This window comes from Megalobrama amblycephala, linkage group LG11, assembly GCF_018812025.1.
Source record: "Megalobrama amblycephala isolate DHTTF-2021 linkage group LG11, ASM1881202v1, whole genome shotgun sequence".
In the NCBI taxonomy this organism is placed as follows: Eukaryota; Metazoa; Chordata; class Actinopteri; order Cypriniformes; family Xenocyprididae; genus Megalobrama; species Megalobrama amblycephala.
This window is the reverse complement of record NC_063054.1, coordinates 13279510-13304728: the sequence shown is the minus strand read 5'-3', so window position 1 is coordinate 13304728 and position 25219 is coordinate 13279510. Positions and strand designations below refer to the sequence as shown.

General features: G+C 37.4%; 1 protein-coding gene across 2 annotated transcripts in view; it reads left to right on the top strand.

Annotated features, from left to right (window-relative positions):
- Window positions 1–25219, top strand: part of rngtt (RNA guanylyltransferase and 5'-phosphatase) — a 167166-nt gene that overhangs the window by 72971 nt on the left and 68976 nt on the right. For both annotated transcript variants that reach the window (XM_048206213.1, XM_048206214.1), the window contains exon 11: window positions 23521–23685. In XM_048206213.1, the coding sequence (XP_048062170.1) occupies window positions 23521–23685 (165 nt within the window). The remainder of the gene's footprint in view (window positions 1–23520; window positions 23686–25219) is intronic.

Sequence of the window (25219 nt, the reverse complement as noted above, 5' to 3'; positions counted from 1 at the left end):
AAGTGAATTTTGTAAACCAGGTGTTGTTCTCTGTAGTCATTCAGAAATGTGTCACATCTGCTATACAGAATCTCTAGATTGGCCAATTTGTAAAAGTCATCTTCACAGAAGGCTGACATGTAAATGGATATATAACACATATCTCATTAAATAACAAAATTCTTAGGTTGTATTGGCTAATTAATATTTCCCCCCAAACTTGTACACGCAAAACTTATGTACAAATCAGCTTCAAAACAAAATATGTATTCCTAATTTTACATCAAATCACACAGGGAAAACACACACTTTATATGCAAACCTGTAATAATTAATAAGTTAAACTGGTCCCCATGCTGTTTGTTTATTTGAAATCGTTTCTTCATTTTACAAATCATAGAATTAATTAATAGGAATTAGTAGGAACGAATTAATAAACATTTTAACTAATAGGCTACAAAGGAACGATTTAGTAAAGTGATCAACAATTTCTTAATTCATGGACACTATATTTATATATATATATACCTATATACACATATGTATATATATATATATATATATATATACAGGCCTCTGTGTTGTACAGCAATAGATGAGTCAAAAAGGACAGATAACAAATATGCACGACCTGTTGTAATACATCAGTAAATTATTAAATGTAGTTTCAAACATTTTATTTTTAAATAATTTGGTTAGAGTAATTTGGTCACATTAAGCATTTATATCAGGGGTCATCAACTATATTTGTCCAAGGGCCAGAATTTTTCTCTGCAGACACTGTAAGGGCCAGATACTCGTAATATAAAATAAAATTCGAATTGTATCCTAATATGTTATTATTTGATATACTAATTCTAATTCCAAATGTATTTTATTTTTTACATTTACCTGTACTGCAGCAAGCCACCAGGGGGCGATAGCGATATTTTAGGCTTCATATTTGTGAGGCTGTCAAGCTGTCCATCACTGTCACGCAATTGTGCGCTAATCCCAGGCAAGGAAAATTTTGACATTTGTGAAAAAATGAGCACGTGAAACAATAAAAGATGTTCAATGAGAGAACGCGTTTATCGTCATTCTTGACTGAAGGCAGGCTATGGCACAAGCTACTTTTCAGAAGGGTTTTTTTTTTTCGTTAGATTTAAAAATAAACAATATGGAACGGACCCGAATATTCAAATATTCGTTCGGTGGGTTGGTATTCGATTTGAAAATTTGACATTCGAATATTTTTTATTTTTATTTTTTGCACACCTGGGATCCCCCGCGAAACGATTCTCATTCCCCTTGAATAAGCCCGGCAACACACTGGCTGCGTGAGCGTCTCAGCTGCGTGGCGTGTCCGTTTTTATTTCGGCTCCATATTTAACAGGTTGGAGTTTGCACACTGAGACACGCGTCTCAGGCGCGCTCGAGCCACGCGGAAAACGCGTGCATGCTAGAAATAGAACGGACGCGTGTTCCAGCAACGGAGTGTTCAGAACAGCGGAGTTTGTATGGACCGAAGTGCATGTCTGAGCTTGTGTTTTGTTGCTTTGACACTGTGGAAAATACAATAATAGAAACAAAATGTATTAGCATTTTTACCCGTTATTATCAATCTAAATTAATCTCGTTTTTAATTTAACTTAATTTCGTTTTTCTTATTTAAATTTCATTTTTCTTTATTTAAATTTCGTTTTTTCTTTATTTAAATTTCGTTTTTGTTTATATAAATTTCGTTTTTTCTTTATTTCAATTTCGTTTTTTCTTTATTTAAATTTCGTTTTCTTTATTTAAATCTACCCTTACTGTGCCAATTTGTTAGTCAGAAAAATATTAGACTACCTTAAAAGTATTGCTTAATTTAACAGACCTGTGTGTGTGCGTTTTATATCACTAGTGCAGTGTCCGTTCTCGGAGCATAAGCCCTGCCGCGTGAGGTGCGCCGCTTCCCGCTCGCGCTGTTCTGACTGTAGTTTACTAAAAGTTTATTAATTCTGAATGTGTCGCGTCTCGCGTGTCCATCTATATTGCACCAAATGCGACACTGCACTGCCTTGTGAAGTCGATTGGATGAACGGTTCTCGAAATAATAAAAATGCAAACGGACATACAGACACAGATTCCTGCCTTTATTAGAGAGAAAAATATGTTCAGCCCCTCTCTCCGAAGAGTCGATGTTCATTACTACCGAAGCTTCGAAGCTCAAAAAATGGTATTCGGACCAGCCCTAAACTTTTTTCCTCTTACAAGGCTATTCCTGAATTCAGTATTATTCTGGGGGCCGGATGGAAATCTCTGGCGGGCCGGATTTGGCCCGCGGGCCGCCAGTTGACGTTGCATGATTTATTTTATAAGATTAAATGTTATAATTTTTTTCTTTTTTTCATTATTTTATCTTCATTTACAAGTAGGCTACAAGTATTCAACAATTTCAACCTGACTGAGCAATGTTGCAAACCGTCTCTTTGCCCCACCTGGTGCTGATTTTGTGAAAAAGTGTCACATACGACTGGGTTGTATTTAACGCTGCGGCGGTAATAGGCATTTTGGTTGACTACCTACTGTAACACGACCAACCACAGTGCACACTTTGTCATTTAGGGATAGATTAATCTGACATTAATCAAACTGCAATAGCAGCCTGATGTACAGTAATGACACAGCTCTTCAAAAACTGTTGTGCAGACAACACCAAAGAAATGAGTTGTAAAATAAATGTAGACTTGTTAAAGTAACTGATTATTTCACATTTAAAAAGCAAAGCATAGAGTACAGTGCTCATGGATATCTAATGTAAAGATCCAGTGTCATGAATATTGCTAACTGTCAAATCCAGTGACTATTTCTATTTCTCATTGTAAGAAAACAGTAACTTGGAAACACCCTTTCCCTGTAAACTGATTATTTGCAGTCAGATTTGTGTTTTGGACTGGACTAGAATCTTTCAACACATCCACCATCTTAAATTGAGATGCATTTTATTAGACAGCTAGCGAGGCAGAAACATAGCATCCGCTTTGGCCGTGTTTTGCCATCTGGCATCTAATCTTGTAAAGCTTAGCAATGCTTTCGTTTGTGGTGTTCAAACACAACCTCTTTGCCTAATAACCTCTTTGATAAGTGATGGGCTTTTGAAGAAGAATCTGAGGAAAAAGCTGATTTGGGAGGCAAATTTAAGATTTCTGAAAATAGTAGTGGGGTCTCTAGTGGTAAGTGTATTTAATGCATTAATGGTCAGCACACACTAAGGCTCCCAGGGGCCCAAGCGGTCAGCTTGCACTGTGGGGGCCCTGATGTTCTGCTTTATTTGGCAGTCTCTGGCCTTTAGAGGCCCCCAGCAATGCTGAATGAACATCACTTTTTAAAATACCTTTGTATTGTCTTTGTGATGCAGGCTCAAGACTTCCTACCAATACTTACATTCTATTCCTGTAGTGATGATTTGTGGCCTCTGGGATGTAGAAGAAATGAAAGCTAATAGTTCTGTCTTTTATTTTTGTTATTACACTACAGGATGGATTGTACCTGCTGTTAGCGTTATTTTCAGGCACTGTTGGAGTTGTTTTAGCTCCTGGTTCACTAAAGGAAATATACAAATGAAGTAACAGTGCAAACACGCCTATGATATTAACATAATTCCTCTTAAACTGGGTTGTGGAGGATGCAGCAGGCTAACATGGCAGACAGTTTGATGTTTCTGTCAGGCTTTGAGTTCTTCTATACTCAGATGTATTGAAGAAGGTCAGTGAGATCATGTGTGGATGATCCCAATATATGGTTTGCCGCAAAATGCTACTCTGTTAGGTTTTCTCTGCTATGCCAGAACTGTAGTTATTTGTGATATATGTCAAGGTTCTTCAAATCCACTCCAGGAGGGACTACACTGCAAAGTTTAGTTCCAACCCTAATCAAACACACCTGAACAAGCTAGTCTGACTCTTCTGAGTTACTAGGAAATTGCAGGTAAGTGAGTTTGATTGTGATTTAAGCTAAACTCTGCAGGACAGTGGCCCTCCAGGGCTGGATTTGAGGAACCCTGGTATATGCGTTTGTTTGGCTCTGCAAAGCTATCAGATAATGTGTCATCTGAAACCTGTTTTTACTGTTGTTGACTGCTGTTTACAACTAATAAAATGGATTGATTATTTCAATGGATTGATTATTTACTTGGTTTTCAGTCCTGGTCCTGGAGACCAGCTGCTCTGAGCATTTTGATGTCTCTCTTATCTGGCACACTAGCTGCATCTCAATTCAGAGGCTGCATCCTTCAAAGGCCTTATTCGAAGGCCAATTGCATCACAGCTCAACGAAGGCTGTCCTAATTCGAAGGCTCCTTCAAATGTGGTGTCCAAATGCAGGAATGAAGGAAACAACAGATGGATCCTTTGCAACCTCGCCTACCCCAGTATTCATTGCAATATTCATGACGACAGCATTTTTTTTTTAGAGAAATTGCCGGATTATACTTTTAAATGTAAGTATTGGGTTTCAATTTATTAGAATATCTAATGATAAAAATGGGGGGGGGGGGGGGGGGGGACTTTAAAGCTGTTCAAATGCTGACTTGTATCTTACTAAGATGGGATTTTATATAGTTAAAGGATTAGTTCACTCAAAAATGAAAATTCTGTCATTAATTACTCACCCTCATGTTGCTGCAAACCTGTAAGGCCGTAGTTCATCTTCGGAACACAAATTAAGATATTTTTGATGAAATCTGAGGGTATCTGACTCACACATAGGTAGCAACGTCATTGCACTTTTTGACGTCCAGAAAGGTTGTTAAAAACATGATTAAAATAGTCAACGTGACTACAGTGGTTAAACCTTAATGTTATGAAGCGACGAGAATACATTTGTGCGCAAAAACAAAACAAAAATAACAACTTTAATCAACAGTTTGAACCATTGTCATGCATGGTGAACTGGCTTCCTTGTTTACGCCTGAATGCCGGCTCATTATTGGCCGCATCCTGTTTCAGCATCACATGCGTCGTGCTGCTCACGTGTTCAGCTTCGGCCAATACTTAATTGGCGTTCGGACATAAACAAGGAAGCCTGCACTGAGTTCACTACGTATGACAATGGTTCAAATTGTTGAAAAAAAGTCGTTATTTTCATTTTGTTTTTGCACACAAAAAGTATTCTCGTTGATTCATAACATTAATGTTGAAGCAATGTAGTCACATTGACTATTTTAACCATGTTTTCAACTACCTTTCTGGACCTCAAAAGATGCAATGACATTGCTGCCTATGTGTGAATCAGATACCCTTGGATTTCATCAAAAATATCTTAATTTGTGCTCCGAAGATGAACAAAGGTCTTACGGGTGTGGACGACAAGAGGGTGAGTACTTAATGACAGAAAGTCTATAGGACCAGGATTGAAAACCACTGGATTTTTTAAAATATTGCTTGTTTAAATGTGCATTTAATCCAGCTACTTGCATTGAGAAATGTGATTTTTAAATTGTTTGACCATTCTTTCATGAAATTTGGGAGCCATTGTGAGTGGTGAACCATGACCCATCTTTGCTTTGGTGGATGTTCCTTTTATACTCAAACACTATACCCTCTCTATACCTGCTAATTGTGGACTGTTTCAAAACCGTGTAACTTGGATATTCTGTAATCTTTTCACTATTATTTTACCTATGTCCTAACTTTTTTGGAGTGTGTTGCCATCAAAGTAAAAATTGTTTATTTACAAAATACAATTAATTTTGCTAGTGAAAACATTGGAATTTTTTTTCTTTGTACTTTTCTCAGTTGAATAAAGGTTAAAGGTTTTTATTTTTATTACAACTCCATTTGTTGGTGCAAAAATGTTGGAAATTTTGGTACATTTTTTAAATTGCAGTACAATCCAGAATCTGTGATGTTAATTCTCTTTAACTTTTATTTAACTGACAAAATTACAAAGAAACGATTTCCAGTTTTTCCCACTGAACAAATACATTTAAATTTTTATTATTTTTTTTAAATATAATCAAATTTTGATTTTGATGGATGCAACACACTCCCAAATAGTTGGGACAGAGGCAAAAATAAAAGTGAAAAGGTTATAGATTATCCATCTGTTTTGAAAAGTCTACAATAAGCAGGTGAATTGGTAATAGGTGAGGATATCTTGATTGGGTATAAAAAGCATCTCTGTCTTTGCAAGCAAAGATGGGTATTGGTTCACCACTTTGTGCCAAATATCATGAGAGAATTCTTAAACATTTCACATTTCTCAATGCAAGATGGCAAAGAATTTAGGTCTTTCAGCATCTAGCATACATAATATTGTGGAAAGATTCTAGCCTGGATGCCAGCCGAACTTAGACCCGCCCACAACATTTTGAGGTCGGGGAGTTCGGTCTGGACTCGATCCGTAGAGGAGTAATTATGCCCGAACAGAAACTGTTCGGACCAATCACATTGTCAGGGCGATGATTGACAGATTATCACCAGAAACGTAATCGTCTACGTCATCAAAGAGCGCTTGGGGAGTTTGATTGACAAGCGATCTAACCAATCAGAACGCCGCATCCGCCGTTTTGTCCGACAAAGCAGTCAGGAGTTAGAAGATTAAACTCGGTGGAGTTAAACTTGAAAAATTGTGCATATTGACGTCTTTCCGCGTTTGAAACAACATTCATTCTCATGTTCATTCATGTTTATTTGATTATACTATCGGTTCACGAGCCTCTTGAGCTGAGGCGCTACAGCAATCGGTCACGATTATGGTCACAATACATTAAAGAGCCACAAAACGGTTTTTATTATTTGATTTTTTTTTAATAACTACACAGTTTGAAAGGTGGGACTTTGTTTAATATCATAAGTAACCTGCTCTGTCTCGTCTGTCGATGTGTTGTCAGTTTCCTCTTTGCTCCGCGATGTATTTTCCACTCTGTGTGGCGTGATAGCGCCACGGCTTGTCGGACAAAGCAACAGTAAGGGGGGCGGGTCTTTGCGAAAGGTCAATTAGTTTACAACAATGATGACTGTTGAAGAACTGAGATGTGTTACTTAGATTCCACCATCGCGTCTGTTATAGAAGATATCGACAGCGCATTAATTTTTAAAAAGGAACAGAGGACCGCGATCAAGGCATTTGTCGATGGGAGAGATGTCTTTGCCGTCCTTCCTAGGGGATTCGGCAAAAGTTTGATTTATCAGCTGGCCCCGATGGTCGCTAAGAAGAGTTCTGTTGACAACTATGCGTCGCTCAACATACGTCACTTACTCTGTAGCTCTGATTGGTTGTAGGTCTATCCAATTGAGGTCTTTCCTGGATCGGTTGAAATACGCCCCCATAATCAAAGCCCAATGGAGCAGTATCAGACTCATATTCGAACTAGAATTGAGTATGACCACGTCAGGCTAGAAAGATTCAGTGTATCTAGAGAAATCTCAGTCCGTGTAGGGCAAGGCAGGAGACCTCCGTTGAATGTGCGTGACCTTTGAGCCCTCAGGCGGCATTACATGAGAAACTGTCATGCTACTGTTAAATATAGCCACATGGGCTCGGGAGTACTTTTGAAAATCATTGTCACTTATCACAGTCTGCCGCTGCATCAAGAAATGCATCTGAAATCTCTTTTATGCAAAGAGAAAGCTATACATCTGTTCAATGCAGAGATCTGGGCTTGAGCTCATCTCAGATGGTCCAACACACAGTGGCAATGTGTGCTGTGGTCAGATGAGCCCAGGTTTCAGCTTGTTTTTGAGAAATACAGACATCGAGTTCTTAGTCCCAAAGACTAAAGGGACCAACCAGACTTTCATCAGTGACAGGTGCAAAAGCAAACATCTGTCATGGTACGGGGGTGCATCAGTGCAAACGGCATGGGTGACTTGCATATGTGTGAACTTGAAGGTACAATTGACTTGAAGGCGTATATTGGGATTGTACAGAGACATATGCTGCCATCAAGATGACGTCTTTCCTGGGGGAGCAAGACACCCAGGCCTCATTCTGCACATGCTAAAATAGAGTTGTTTTAGACGAGCAATGTGCTTGACTGCCTGCCTGCACTCTTATTGAAAATGTATGGCCCATCATGAAAAGAAGAATCGGACAATGATAACCACAGACTAGGTGCGTTTACATGGAGTATTGTAATCGGTTTAGTCCAATCCAAATGAAAATGCTCCATATAAACACCCCAATCGGAATAAAAATGCCCAAACCGAATGAAATAGTAATCGGTTTGAGACGGGTGGGATAAACCTTTTCTATAAACTGAACAAAATAAACATTCTGCCATGTAAACGAGTTAAACTGATTACTTTGTGTCTACGTCATCATGTCAAGAGGTCAGAGGTCGTCAGAATGCACAATGATGGCGACAAAATTAAACTAAAACAACACATTTATTAAATACACTGAAGGAACTCCGTAGCCTCAAAATGAGTCAAGATGCACAGCCACCAAAAAGGTCAACTTCCTGCGCCTGTCTTTTCCTCATCCCTTCCTGCAGTAATATGCTACAAATTCATGCTGTTGCTTAAGAGCAACACTTTACATAAAAATAGCGTGCATAAGAAATAATCGAGCGCCATGTTGACAGGAATACAAGGCGGCAAACAGGACATAATAATGTGCTAAGTCATTCCGATTGAAAGCACCGGCACATGTAAATACCATATCGGATTAGATAACGTTTCATGTAAACAGTCTACCGAATCTTTCAGTTTAATCAGAATGACAAAAAAAGTGTACATGTAAACATGGCTATTGTTGAGCAGCTGTCTTGTATCGGGCGAGATTGAGGAAAAAATTCCAATGGCAAAACTGCAACAATTAGTATCCTCAATTCCCAAATATTTAAAAAGTGTAATTAAAAGGAAAGATAATGTTACACAGTGGTAAACATACCTCTGTCCCAATTTTTTTGGAAAGTGTTGCAGCCATCAAAATCAGAATTTGTTTATATTTACAAAATACACTTAAGTTGGTCAGTGAAAACTTTGGAAATCTTTTCTTTGCACTTTTGTCAGCTACAGCTAAATAAAGTTTAAAGGTCCCGTTCTTCATGATCCCATGTTTCAAACTTTAGTTAGTGTGTAATGTTGTTGTTAGAGTATAAATAAAATCTGTAAAATTTTAAAGCTCAAAGTTCAATGCCAAGCGAGATATTTTATTTAACAGAAGTCGCCTACATCGAACGGCCAGTTTGGACTACATCCCTCTACTTCCTTCTTTAATGACGTCACTAAAACAGTTTTTTGACTAACCTCCGCCCACAGGAATACACAAGAGTTGCGTTTGTAGAGTGTGTTTGTCGCCATGTCGTCGAAACGCTGTTATTTTCATCCCGCAGTCCAATCACCGGGTCTGATTCCGGCTCAAATTGATAGGGTAAAATTAAAGACATGTTTACAATAACACTGAGCGCGTGCATCTCCACGTTATGGTAAGAGGCGTGACTTTTCCGGGCACGGTGCGCTCAGAGCTGTTGAATCACAACACAGGAACCGCTGGCACAATCAGAACTCGTTACGTATTTCTGAAGGAGGGACTTCATAGAACAAGGAAGTCATCAGCCCGTTTTTATGACAGTGGAAACAGCGGTATACAGATAAGTAAACTATGTGAAAAATACTGTTTTGTTTTTTTTTACACGCGAAACATGAACACATGTTATATTGCACACTATAAACACAATCAAAGCTTCAAAAAACCACGAAAAACGGGACCTTTAAAGAGAATTGACAAACCACAGATTCTTGATTTTATAGTATTTTACAAAATGTCCTAACTTTTCTGGAATTGGAGTTGTATTATACAGGGCTTGACCATGTTTACTTGGTTTACTTAGCGTTGGGTGTAATGACAAATGCAAATACTTTATTGAAGGAAGCAGCAGCTTTATTTTTGGAGCTTTATTTTTAGAGCAGGACCAGTGTTAATTTGTTCACAGATTATTTTTATTATTTTTATTTTTTTTGTCATATGTTTTGTTTTTTGACAGAAATATCTACATTTTTATGTTAACATTTTGTCATGTCATATTCATAAATTTTAGACAATTTTACTTATTTTTATTCAACAAAAATGTCAAACTTTCAAAATATTGTTATAATTTTACGAAAAAAAAATATTTCAAATAAATTGTTCTTTTAAACTTTCTATTCATCAAAGAATCCTGGTTTTAGCAAAAATTTGAAGCAGCACAACTGTTCTCAACATCAACAATAATCAGAAATGTTTCTTGAGCATGCAGCAAATCAGCATATCACCTTGAAACTGAAGGCTAGAGTAATGATGCTGAAAATTCAGCTTTGATCACAAGAATAATTTACATTCAGAAATCTATTACAATAGAAAAGTTATTTTATATTTGTAACGTAGTTCGTTGATATGTGAAGAAGGAGGCGGGAACCGGCGAACGTTAAACATAAATTTAATTCAAAATAAACAAAGCACAAAACGAAAGTAATGCTGGCAGACCCTCGCGGACGTCTGCTGGCCACACAAACATAATAAAACATAAAATAATATCCAGGCCTGGTCCTCTCTCCTCCTTCACTGTCATCGCTCCTCCTTTTATGCTTCCGGAGCTCCTCCGTGAGAGACTGAAGGCCGATGCGCCTCCCAGGTGGAGCTCATTAACTCTCGCGCCACCGGCCTCGCGTTGTTCCCTCACGGCTCTCGCCCGCCCTGGTTGCTACATACCCCCATCGCCCCTCGCAGGCCGGGGGTACTCCCGCTTTGACTGCGCTTACTCCCCCCCCCGGGGCCTGTCTCGGTGGCCGCAGCACCTGGGATTAAGGACAGTCGAGACGAGAGAAAGGAGACGGAAGCAATGGGAGTGACAGGACGAGAGAGGGGAGAGAGGAAAAAGAAAGAAAAAAAACAAGAAAAAACGTTTTACTGTATTTTTGATCAATTAAATGAAACCTTGAATGAGACTACTTAAAAAAAAAAAAAAAAGAAAAAAAGAAAAAAAAGAAAATCATACCGACCCCAGACTTTGGAACGGTAGTGTATGTCATTTAAAAATTATATATACTTTTCAACTGGTTTGCCATAGCTTATAAGTGCTAATTAATCTGTGCATTACAGTGCTTTATTTATTGCCTCAAGCATGCCTGTAGAACTGGGTCTGCGGACATGAATCACACTTTCAGTTGTGTGTTTGTTGAGAGATTTCTGCTATTACTTTTCCAAGTCTTAGAGTTGTTTATCTCCTGCCAGATTGTAACATGGGTAGAAAAAAAACCTTCGACTTCCAGAAAACAGAACATCATAGAGATCTATTGCAGTAAACATCCACCTAGCAACTACCTAGAACAACACCTTAGTAACCGCATAGAAATGCCCTAGCCATGTCATTGAAAATCACCACTTTTTCTTTTAGAAGGTGTTAACATCTACTGTTCTCCTTGTTTTGGAAAGAAAATGTTTTCTCTTGTCGGTTGTGTGTGACATGGATGGATTTAACCAAATGTTCAATATGGCACTTCAGAGCTCTGGCCAGACGCCGAACAGACCAAATCACAGTGAGTCAGAGCCTCTGTCATTCTCTGAAATCTGGCAGAATCACTGTAACATGGCCATTTCAAATCCATGTCCTTTGAATTTAACAAAGATATTTGTTCAAAAACAAATTTAGCATACTGAACAACACATACACCAGAATATCATGCAATAATATAAAAATACAGAATATCAAATCGATGCACAGGCTTTCGGAGAGATAAAGTCTATAGATCTGTGTGGTTGAAGACATCATTTGATTTCTCCGAGCTCTGTTCATTTCAAACCAGGATACTAATCTTTGTATGCTGCCTTTGGATATGTCTGAATGACAGCCCTGCTGCAGATTCTGGATTTGTTTTTGCCACAGAGTCATGGTTAACAGAGGTGTTGATTCACTTATGTAAGCTTTTTGTGGAGGCTTTATTTTTGATGTTCAGCAAATCTCTGGTAAGAGTCCATCCCTCCCTGTAAGCAAACTTTAACTTCTTACCTTAGTTTGACACATCTGGCTAATATGACCTATTAAATTTGTATCTTTTGGTAAGCAATGCACCTGTCATTTTTTTCTGCGGACACAAGGAACTTCTAGTGTAGTGTTGGATAATATTTTCACCATGTACAATAACCCAGTCTTCATAGACTGATTCAGAAAAAATCTAGATCGCTTGATGCGGCACCTTGCAACATGCAGTTGACAAACACCCATTTCTGTTTTTGTCATGCTACGGAGCTACTCCAGTCACTTAACTTATCTGGATAAAATAAAATCATCTTTTGTAACATGTGAATTCATTGTTAAAATTGTTTTGTTATAAATGTAATTTTCTGACCATTACATCAAAGCTTGTGATGGTTTAATGATTGGATGTTAAAATATATTCTCAAAAGGAGGGTGATTTGTAAACAAATACAGCAGTGTGACATGTTTGTTTGTCAGCAGTATAGTAACAAAATCAGTTACATTATCATTGGAAACAGAGGAAATGGGAATGGAAGTGCTAGTTGTCTTTAATGCTGACCCATTCTGCTTGTCTAATATAATTCACCTTTGAATGTTATGTTAAATTCCTTTTTTTTTCTCATAATGATTCCATTATTCTGTCAGACCCTGGATTTATAGAAGCTTTCATTACTTTTTGATATGGAATGTGTAAGTCTGGAGAGTCTCTTAAATATAGATGAGCGTTTTATTCTTCAATTTGCTTTTGGAAGTTGCCCGCAGAGAGTCAGGCTGCCGGTGTGTCTGGTCCTGCGATAGGAAACTGGGAAATTGGAAAATTGCAAATAAGATGTAAAATTTATAGTGGCTGGTTTTGGAAGATATCTGCTGTTAAATTGTATCTCTTTCTTTGGTGTCTCTCCTTCTACTTTCATATCTTCCCCAAAAACCTACATTTGAAACTATGTCCTTTATATTTATATTTGCAGACATTATTCTGTGAACCATGGATTTTAAGTGTCTTAGATGTTTCTTAAAGGGGACCTATTATGCCCCCATTTACAAAATGTAAAATAAGTCTCTGATGTCCCCAGAGTGTGAAGTTTTAGCTCAAAATACCCCACAGATAATTTTTTATAGCATGTTAAAATTGCCACTTTTTGGGGTTGAGCAAAAACGCGCCGTTTCAGTGTCTCCCCTTTAAATGCAAATGCGCTACTGAGCTCGACCTAAGAGGGCGGAGCTTCAAGAGCTCATTCTCCCCTGTCAGGATTCAGTCAGGATGCACTATAATGTCAGAAACTGTGAATATATGCTGCATGGAGATAGAACAGGTATAGTTTAGTTCAGTTACGGTTATAACTTATTTTCTTCTTGTTTTTATCCACTATATTTGTACAAGACCGTTTACCGATGAGTTTTATGATGTTTATTGTACTTCACACAGAATATGAAGCGTCTGTCTTCACTCTAGAAAATCACTGTAAGAACTTAATAAAACACTGTGCAAGTGTGCATTAAAATATTATCCATAACCACTCTCTCTTCCTTGCATTACCATCAACATACACAGCGAAGTACACAGAAACACTCGTTACAACTAACAGTAAACAAATATATAAAGACCTTATGCCTGCAACGTTTCGGGTGGCCCGCTTAATAAATCTGGCCCGCCAATTTATTTCCATCCGGCCCCCAGAATAAACTGAATTCAGGAATAGCCTTGTAAGAGGAAAAAAGTTTAGGGCTGGTCCGAATACCATTTTTTGAGCTTCGAAGCTTCGGTAGTAATGAACATCGACTCTTCGGAGAGAGGGGCTGAACTATTTTTCTCTCTAATAAAGGCAGGAATCTGTGTCTGTATGTCCGTTTGCATTTTTATTATTTCGAGAACCGTTCATCCAATCGCTTCACAAGGCAGTGCAGTGTCCATTTGGTGCAATATAGATGGACACGCGAGACGCGACACATTCAGAATTAATAAACTTTTAGTAAACTACAGTCAGAACAGCGCGAGCGGGAAGCGGCGCACCTCATGCGGGCAGGGCTATGCTCCGAGAACGGACACTGCACTAGTGATATAAAACGCACACACACAGGTCTGTTAAATTAAGCAATACTTTTAAGTAGTCTAATATTTTTCTGACTAACAAATTGGCACAGTAAGGGTAGATTTAAATAAAGAAAAACGAAATTTAAATAAAGAAAAAACGAAATTTAAATAAAGAAAAAACGAAATTTATATAAACAAAAACGAAATTTAAATAAAGAAAAAACGAAATTTAAATAAAGAAAAATGAAATTTAAATAAAGAAAAACTAAATTAAGTTAAATTAAAAACGAGATTAATTTAGATTGATAATAACGGGTAAAAATGCTAATACATTTTGTTTCTATTATTGTATTTTCCACAGTGTCAAAGCAACAAAACACAAGCTCAGACATGCACTTCGTCCATACAAACTCCGCTGTTCTGAACACTCCCGTTGCTGGAACACGCGTCGGTTCTATTTCTAGCATGCACGCGTTTTCCGCGTGGCTCCAGCGCGCCTGAGACGCGTGTCTCAGTGTGCAAACTCCAACCTGTTAAATATGGGAGCCGAAATAAAAACGGACACGCCACGCAGCTGAGACGCTCACGCAGCCAGTGTGTCGCCGGCCTTATTCAAGGGGAATGAGATCGTTTCGCGGGGGATCCCAGGTGTGCAAAAAATAAAAATAAAAAAATATTCGAATGTCAAATTTTCAAATCGAATACCAACCCACCGAACGATATTTGAATATTCGGGTCCGTTCCATATTTATTTATTTTAATCTAACGAAAAAAAAAAACCCTTCTGAAAAGTAGTTTGTGCCATAGCCTGCCTTCAGTCAAGAATGACGATAAACGCGTTCTCTCATTGAACATCTTTTATTGTTTCACGTGCTCATTTTTTCACAAATGTCAAAATTTTCCTTGCCTGGGATTAGCGCACAATTGCGTGACAGTGATGGACAGCTTGACAGCCTCACAAATATGAAGCCTAAAATATCGCTATCGCCCCTGGTGGCTTGCTGCAGTACAGGTAATATGTAAAAAATAAAATACATTTGGAATTAGAATTAGTATATCAAATAATAACATATTAGGATACAATTCGAATTTTATTTTATATTACGAGTATCTGGCCCTTACAGTGTCTGCAGAGAAAAATTCTGGCCCTTGGACAAATATAGTTGATGACCCCTGCCTTACGCGGCTCTGAGATTTAGGTAGTTAATGGAAAGTGCTACGTGGATTAATCCATCCAGCTACAGAACGCCTAAAACGCTTGGGAGACATTCTTGTCAGTGCAGCAATGGCAGACTGCGTAAACTTGCTGTGAACCCACTCAGGGCGGTTCTGTTTAAACGGCAGTGTCTGTCAACATTTGTGGGCGGGGTCTGTGGCTAATGTGACTTCACACTGCCAGGGATCTGGAAACGGCTTGTTCTGAGACACTGCTTATGATTTATGGGGATTAAAAAAAAGGAGTGGTTGGATTTTTATCATTATAGGGTGGGTGTGTACACACACTGCCAACACACATTTATAGCCAAACACCATGCAAAAGTGAATTTTGCATAATAGGTCCCCTTTAAATATAATCGATATAAAAATTATTCTTAAATATAAATGTTTCATTATTAGTGGTGATCACTATTAATAAAGTCAAGCATCAATGATCATATTGCACATATAACAGGTAAGTAACTAACCCCTAACCCTAAAGATGCGGTCACATTAGCAAAATTTCGGCAAAAAGGTCTATTCTCTATTGTCAGTGGTTCAGTAATGTATGAGCATGTTTTGGTAAACACAGTTACAAAAATCACAAACTTCCCAACAAAAGGAAACATTGATCACCATAATGGTGACCAAACATTTCCAATAAAACATCAACATCTAAATCTCTGTTAATTCTCAAAAAGAACTGAAGGTGAATGACAGAAATAAAGTCAATCAGGTTTGTAGTAAGAGAGATTTAATGTCTTTTCAGTTGATTTAATCTAAGGCTGTGGCTGGAGGTCAGTTGTAGTTCTTGTGTTCCTCTTTCCTTTATGATTCTGCTTGTCATTATCAGGTGTCTTCAATAATCGAACAATCATCACTCAATTAATCACTTAAGTACCTAATTAACTCTAACACTGCTTCAGTGTTACTTTTAACACCCTGCTGGGGAATTTACTGTGTATTTAAGTGACTAGATTGAACTATGAATGTGACCACACTTTAAGGGTGTTTTCACACCTGAGCATTTGTTTCGGAACCTGGTGCTCCGAGATTGCCTGAACAAGGTGGTCTGGGCTTGATTGCAAACGAACTCTGGGGTGGTTCACATGTCGTGTGAAAGCAATCCGATCCAACAGACCAACGAACCAAACGATATCATATTTCATAACAAGAAATGTGTTATATAAAATGCAGCAGTGTTTGATTCTCTGAGAGAGCACATTAGTTAGGCTACTGCAGTTAAAAACTAAACCTCTTCATCTTAAAACGTTGCGTAATCATGCTTCTCCGTGCAAGAATGCTGTCCCAACGAAGCCTTGAATTCCCACTCTAGCTGCATTATAACATTCATATAGTGTTTGCATGTGTCTCGACACAGATAGTCTATTGACACCACTAGGAGATACAGAGAGATCGTGCTTGAATTAGTACGAATGTAGTACATAATTTAACAGCGGGAACGACGGCTACATTCATATAGTGCTCATGAAGCGAACTTGTCAGTCATTTTAATGTATGACGCAGAGCAAAATCTGACTAATAAGGGGACAGTTGTACATGCATGGGACTTGTAAACACATTTACGCTTTGAAATATTGTCTTGAAAAAAATGCAACATTGTAACAAATGAAGTCCCCGTTTCGGAAAAATGCAATCAACCTACAGGTGTGAAAACGCCCTAAGAATCTAACATTAGTTTGTGCTCCAGACATGAATGATTCCTCAAATCATGTGTAATTATGAGGAAAGGTATGCTATTACTTTAAAGTCACCATGAAATCACTGGATTTATGGAATATTGTAGAATTTAGATAATTTATCTGTGCACTTCATTATTTTTTTTTTAATTTATGTGCCCTTGTAATCTTTAATCAAAAACGTTAACCTCCCATCCCCCTTAAAATGGATCATTGTCTCTTCCTGTCACGTGCAATGACTCAAGGGTGGAGCTATCTGGAACTTCCAGCAGATCCAGTGACGTGAGGGATAAACACTGTTGCTGGGTAAACGGGGGAATGCTGAAGCTTCACTTTATAGAGATCAATGCATTAACCAGAGCTGATGCCAGTCATTGGGGAGTACATCCTCAATAAATAAAGTTCTTAATGTGAGGGTGCTGCCGGTGAGTCCGGTGGAGAGAAATCCCCCACAACTGACTGCAATCTGGCATTCAGATCTGCCTCCATTTTGTTAGCAACACCCAACTTCCAGCGATCCAATCAGTTCCTGAAGGACGAAATCACTTCCCGCCCTCAGATGCCTTTTCACTCTGATAGACAACACAGTAGAGAAGAAAATACAGTCGCAACTTCCGTTTCCTGCCGACTTTAAAAAGCATTCAGAATGGAGCTTAAACCACTCAGAACACCTTAACAACTGTATAGCAACACCATGGCAACTACCCACAACACTTTCAGTTGCAGAGAAACAAACTAAAAATTGCTTGGAACCCCACAGAAAGCATCCAGAACACCTTTGCAACTTCTTTAAAACCACTCAGAATACCTTAGCATCCGCAGAACCTCATTTTGACAAAACCCCACAACACACTAACATAATTGTTGTTTTTTTTCTACACAAAGTAGAGTCTTCCTCGTTCTGCCATATTGACACCACATGACTAATTGTGTCATGCAAATGACTGGGTTAATAAAAAACAAAAATAAATAATACATTTACTTTACATATTGCCTAGACCATTTACAAAGCAGAAAGTATCTAAACCAAGCATCTAAACAGAAACAGAAGCATCTAAACCAAACAAGCAAACCTGTTGGCATAACACTACCTGATCAGAATGTTAGTGATCCATCAAAGTGAGTGCAAGAACAAAATGTTCCAATAAGCATTCCCTGCTACACTGATGAAATAAACCAGTTCACATACACAGATTGAGGAGAAATCACACTGAGTGCACTTTTAACACATAAACGCATCATTTGCAGAACTTAATTTTTGATATATATCGAAAATACAGACTGAAGTACATCAAATACATCAAGTAAATGAGTTGCTCATTCCATTACAAAGTGACCCAAGAGGAGCTTCCTAAAGAGATAAGAGTGTTGTCAGTGTGTAATACATGAGTTTTCTGTCTACACAAGGATGAATGGGTTCAGGAACAGACCCCTTCAGAGCGGGAAGGAGAGCTTCAGGCCTGTTTTGTCCACGGAGAGCTGCAGTGAATTTAACTTTTGTGATGTGTAGTTCCACTGGAGATACCTTATATTGCTTCAAATCCATTTCGTTAACCGAGTCACAGCCTTTTTGAGGCGTTAAGTGACGAGGTGAAGCTTTGATTTAGTCGTAGTGACGTGGATCGGTGGTCCCATCGGAGCACTACGATACGTCCAAGACTAGAGAGCATTATGTGGAGATGTTTCCATGGAGACGGCTGCTGCAGTCGTGATGGAAAGAGAGTGAGGTGGATTATTTCCAGAGCTCCTTGCAGCCGCTCTGATGCACGTATACACACAGCGTCTGTTCCTTGAACACGTTCCCTGAACGCTCTTAAAGGGAACATATCAAGCTAAATCAAATTTCCCCTGATCTTTTCAAATACAAGTTTTTTTTTTTGCACTGTAGACATAACGTTTAAACTCCCCAGTCCAGCCAAGGACCTACACACTAGAGACAGTTTGACATTTGAGTTTGATGTAAAGAAATGGGGAAAAATCCATTATGAGGTTTTGGACAGTGTCAGGTCATTTTGAAACCAAGTGGGAATAAAGCGAATTGTGATCCCAAACTGTGAAATGGTCAACGAATGCCCATATTAGAGTTTGTTGCCACACAAGTTCTCGACCTTTGAAATCAGTGGATTTGCAGGTTTGTAGGTTTCATAACTCAGTGTCCTCTCAAATGCAACTTCATTATCATTTTCATTGAAATTGATCCACTGGTTAGTCCAGTTATCCAATCACATCCACTGTTGAGGCAAAGTCACATGAGGTTTTTGTTGTGCATCGAGGGAATTATTTGGTTAATGTGTTTCCATCATAGTTTATGTTAATATCTTCTTATCAGATAAAACATTTATCCACCTCAATTGAGCCCACATTAATTTTTTATGATTTTTTTATGCACATTTTTAGAATTTATGTGCATCTTTTCATTTCCATCCAGCTTTTTTTATGTGATATCCCAAAACACAAATAGGTGGATGGAAACAGCTTGTTTTGGGGCTGGATTAATGAAAATCTTAAGAAGTAAGATACATTTTGAATAGTTTGTAAGAAGTGCAATTCTAGAACAAATTTGTTAGTAGTTCACAAATATTTCGTAAGATCATGTTTTTTTTTTCTTGAGAAAAAATGCCTTTGTGTGATCTGGTTGCATGTTTTGCAGAAGACTCGCTGATCAACTCAATGAAAGCACCTCTTTTTGAGCTTTCTTCAGATTATGATATCAAATTATCAAAATTGTATCAAAATTATGCCTTAACAATTAACATAAAAAAACTAGATTCTGATTTGACTCATTTTTGTAGAGTTGTTACTGAATTTCAAGTTTAGCAATAAGTCACATCACGCATTATCATGACCGATCATTGTTTACATTATCGCTCACTGGTGTCATGTCAGAATCAATGTTGGTGAAAGTTATTTTTAAAATAAATGCATTATAATTGTGTTACAGCACACTCACTTTTGTAATTAAAAAAAAAAAAAATGAAACACAAACGTGATGCTTATCTTATAAGTCATTTTTGCTTATTAGTATGGTTGAATTGGAACATTGAAGGTCAGCACCAAAGACATTGATTAATAAAGTGAGATTAAATACATAAAGTATATTTGTATTCTTTATTGTTGCAGGTTTGCGTAATATTGCGAGTTTGCTCGTTTCACTTGTTTTATATCACATTTAGTCTAGATCTACAATAACCATCATGTTTACACAGCGCACACAATGCCTCTTCACTCACGATTTCTCTCAACATGAGGACAGTAAATCTGTCAGTTAATAAATGGAAATACAAAATAGCTTACGATACTTATTTGATAAAGTAACTGAGATATTTTGTTGTAAATTTAAAAGTAATTTGTTTACTTGGAAAAAGTAATTTGGTTACGTAACTCGCGTTTCTTGTAATGTTACCTCCAACAGTCAGATTACTTGTGCTCATCCCTTGTAATAGTGATATGTATTAAATCTAGCTAGTATTATGTTGTAATTCTCAAATTCAATCAACACCTTACCTTTGGGATTTAAGGGGCCGTTCACACAGAACGCATTTTTCCATTCCACTTCGCTACTTTTACATTAGATGGACATCTTTAACTGTTGCAATCACGTCTTGTGTCGGCACGCAAGTTAAAATAAGTAAAAAAAAAAAAAAATATATATATATATATATATATATATATATATATATATATATATATATATATATATATATATATATATATATATATATATACAGGTGCTGGTCATGTAATTAGAATATCATCAAAAAGTTAATTTTTTTATTGTAAATTATTTTTAAAAATGAAACTTTCATATATTCTAGATTCCCTACATGTAAAGTAAAACATTTCAAAAGTTTTTTTTTTTTTTTTTTTTTGTAAATTTTGAAGATTAGAGCGTACAGCTCATGAAAGTCCAAAATCCAGTATCTCAAAATATTAGAATATTTCCTAAGATCAATCAAAAAATGGATTTTCAAAACAGAAAAGTTCAAGTTCTTTAAGGTATGTTCATTTGTGCACTCAATACTTGGTCGGCAGCACATAATACAGCAAATGACTTGCTCCTAGCACAAATTACAGCATCAGTGAAGTGTGGCATGGAAGTGATCAGCCTGTGGCACTGCTGAGGCACTATTGAGCCTTCAGATCATCTGTATATTGTTGGATCGACTGTTTCTCATCTTTCTCTTGAAAATATCCCATAGATTCAGGTCAGACATGTTGGCTGGCCAATAAAACACAGTATTATCATTGTCAGCAAACCACTTGGAAGTGGTTTTTGCACTGTGGGCAGGTGCTAAAGTCCTGCTGGAAAAGGAAATCAGCATCTCCATAAAGCTTGTCATCAGATGGAAGCATAAAGTGCTCCAAAATCTCCTGGAAGGTGGCTGCATTGACTTTGCACTTGATAAAACACAATGGACCAACACCAGCAGACGTCACGGCCCCCCAAATCATTACTGACTTCAGAAACTTCCCACTAGACTTCAAGCAGCTTGGATTCTGTGCCTCTCCAGTCTTCCTTCAGACTCTGGGACCATGATTTCAACATGAAATGCAAAATTTACTTTTATCTGAAAAGAGGACTTTCGACCACTGTTCACTATCCAGTTCTTTTTCTCCTTAGCCCAGGTAAGATGCTTCTGACGTTGTTTCTGTTTCAGAAGTGGCTTGGTAGTCATTTTCCTGAAGATGTCCGAGTGTGGTGACTCTTGATGCGCTGACTCCGGCTTCATTCTACTCATTGTGAAGCTCTCCCAAGTGTTTGAATCGGCTTTACTTGACAGTATTCTCAAGCTTGCGATCATCCCTGTTGCTTGTGCACCTTTGCCTACCCAATTTCTTCCTTCCAGTCAACTTTGCATTCAATATGCTATGATACATCACTCTGTAAACAGCCAAACATTCAGTAATGACCTTCTGTGACTTACTCTCTTTGTGGAGGGTGTCAATGATTGTCTCCTGGACCATTGCCAAGTCAGCAGTCTTCCCCATTAGTGTGGTTTCAAAGAACAAGAGATACCCGGAATTTATACTGTAGGGATGGTCATTTAATGAAACTCAAATGTAAATATTCTAATATTTTGAGATACTGGATTTTGGACTTTCATGAGCTGTACGCTCTAATCAACAATGTTTTAAAAAAAAACTTTTGAAATGTTTTACTTTACATGTAGGGAATCTAGAACATATGAACGTTTCATTTTTTTAAATAATTTACAATAAAAAATGAACTTTTTCACGATATTCTAATTATATGACCAGCACCTGTGTGTTTGTGTGTGTGTGTGTGTGTATATATATATATATATATATATATATATATATATATATATATATATATATATATATATATATAATATATATATATATATTTTAAAAAAAAGCACCTCTAGATGCATTTTTTTTGTCATTCCACTGACCTGTGTCTTGTTTTTAACAGCAAAAACACGTTCTGTGTGAACCAACCCTAAGACAAGCTGGAGGTTATATAACTTTAGAATTTCCGATAATTTTTAAGATTTGGAAAAATTGGAATTCTTATTCTCAAGAAAAAAAATAAGAACAATCTTAAGAACTATTTACTACAAATACAATATTTTTTTTTTTTTTTTTTTTTTTTTTTTTTCAATTTAGAAAATAGTGGTTGAGAATCATTTTATTCCTAAGAATTTTTTTTGAATCCGGTCCTGGGTCAATGAAATTTTTACTGTGAGTGGAATTACTCAGTGCAATTCATCAGTAATAGAATCTCAAAAACCAATAACATGTCTAGTCACTTTAGGGCTTTTCACACTGCGCTTAACCCCGGGTTATCTTCAGTAGCAACTAGTTCATCTAGCAGTTGATTGGTGTTGTATTTGTCCCGTCCCTCCTCCACTGTGATTGGACGGAGCATTTTAACCAAAGTAGAAGTTGGTAAAATGCTGAGCGCTCAGCACTTCAGCATGAGATAGATGCTCAGCACCTCGTTACGTTCATGCCGTTTTAAAAAACAAGGTGCTCCCATTGAAAACAATTGGATAAATACGCTAGCCTCAGGAAAAGCTGCTTCGGTGGACACACATGGCCTAACTATTTAAAGTTTGAAAAGCCCTTTTGTTATTTTCCTTGGTCGTGGCTAGTTATGACACGACAATTGTCTCATACCGGTTTAGTACATGATGTAAGCTGTAAAAACATCTGAAATTTGTCATTGTAACCACGTTTATACATCAGGACTTAATCAGTATTAAGCAACATAGGCCACACTTTAATAACGCTGTGAACTATACACAGAGGTTTGATAATTATAATCAAGATCATGTACATGTAGACATCTCAGAGGTGTAGTACAGAAACAAAAAACAATATAAAATGGTAATGAAAACCTAAATTACTTATATTTTTGGAGCAGGAAACTTTGACTAACATCATGAGAGCACAACTGTAGAATAAGTATAGTCAAATATATTAATATAGATGAGTAATAGTGTTATTCAACCACAAAGGCTGAATAAATGACATGTTGACGTAAAATCACAAGCAGTTTGCATAGCACAGGTTTAAATCTTATCTTCTTGCATTGCAAATTACAACTGGAAAAACAAAACTGGATTAATCATCTTATTTATTTATTTTAAGTGTGCAACTAGTCATGTAGAATCTGTTGAGCTGTTTGTGTGAATTTTTGACTGTGATTTGTTTTGCAGGGTCAGCCTGTGGGTCAGTGTGACTTTAACAGACGTCTGCTGTGCATTGAGAAGGAGATCATCTCCCCACGGTTTGAGAAAATGAAGCTGGGACAGATTGATAAAGCCAAGGAGCCCTTCAGCGTCAGGAATAAGCCTTTCTTCGACATCCACGCTACACGCAAGGTATTCAAATACCAATACCTACAATACCTGTGAATACCACTTAAGAGTCCATGAATGAAAACATATAATGTGCTATGGTTATTCACATTAGTAACCTCTAATATCCATCCTATCTAAACATCTCATGCAGTTCTCCATTGCTACTGTCACTTTGTAAAACTGTATTCTCTGTGAAGCTGCTTCGAATCCATTTGTGAGGTAAAACGCACTTTAAAAATTCAAGTGCAAAGGTGTTGTTCAATGAAAGCGTCTCTCTGATGCTCTTTCAGAAGTTATCTGAAACTCTGAAGGCTGCAACTCAGAGAACACAGAAGAATCGAGTGAATAGCAGCGCCTGTTAAAGTCTGAAATGGCTGTCTGGTTATTCCACAGGCATAATGGTTAGGTGCAGAATTCTTCTGATGGTTGTATACAGAGCAGGTGTACAGGACATAGGGGAGACTGGGGCTAGTCACCACAGACTATTTCCAATGTACTAAAGACAATAATCACCTCAAACCTTTGTCTGACTGGTACATCCACTATACAGACAGTTTTCAGGTTGCAGTCAATTGACAAATTGCAATATATTCCACATTGTGCCCATTTCGGTTAATTAAAATGGACATCCTTGTTCTTGGACCGACAGCTCTTTGTCTGGTTCTGGATGTAGGCCTTAAGGAGTCTAGTTTTGTTTTTGGAGTCTAGTTTTGTTGTTAGGGGTTCTGTTATTGATCTGGGTCTGGTTTTGACTTTAATTGGCACATAGCTGTGGTTTCATTGAACATTTCTAGTTCAAACTATTGAACATTTCCACCCTCATTGCCCAGGAGAACAGATTCAGCTCATTTAACACGCATACTGTACGTCTGTCCCCTATACGAGGGCTGGGTGATAAGTTGTAATCGATATTTACCAGAAAAAATAAATCCACAATATCAATAATAAACCTTTGAGACATTTTCGATACTTAGCATTTTATATACAATATCTAGATGTGCATGTCCCTGAAAAATGTGTTGTTTGGTCTACAACACATACAAAATCACACGTGACGCTCGTGGTGTTTCAGCGTCGGCCGTCTCACGATATTAGGACATGAATCTTCATCTGCAGAGCTGCTCTGAGAGTCACTTCACCAGCATTTCACCATTTCATTTGAGTAAAACTGTCAGATACACACAGAAACTCAAAGGTCTTCACTACAACCCAGTTTAACTTGAACAAAATATGACAGAAAAATATTACTGATGTACAGTAAAATGTACTTCTCAAAGTAATAATAATACTTCTTGTAAATTTAACAATTACATAAAGATAAACACCACATAATTAAATGTTCAATTTTGTAGTAGAAAGACTGAAAGTTTTTTCTTGTAAAATGCACTCCAGTAATCCTTGTTTTATTTACAACTTTGAAAAATACATGTTCTGTTGTGCAGCACCTTATTTTGCAAATAAATGTACAAAAAAAAATTACATTTTAAAAGACTAACTACATTGTTGAGGTTTTATGAATGAATTCCATTAGACACCATTTTTGTTGATACATTTG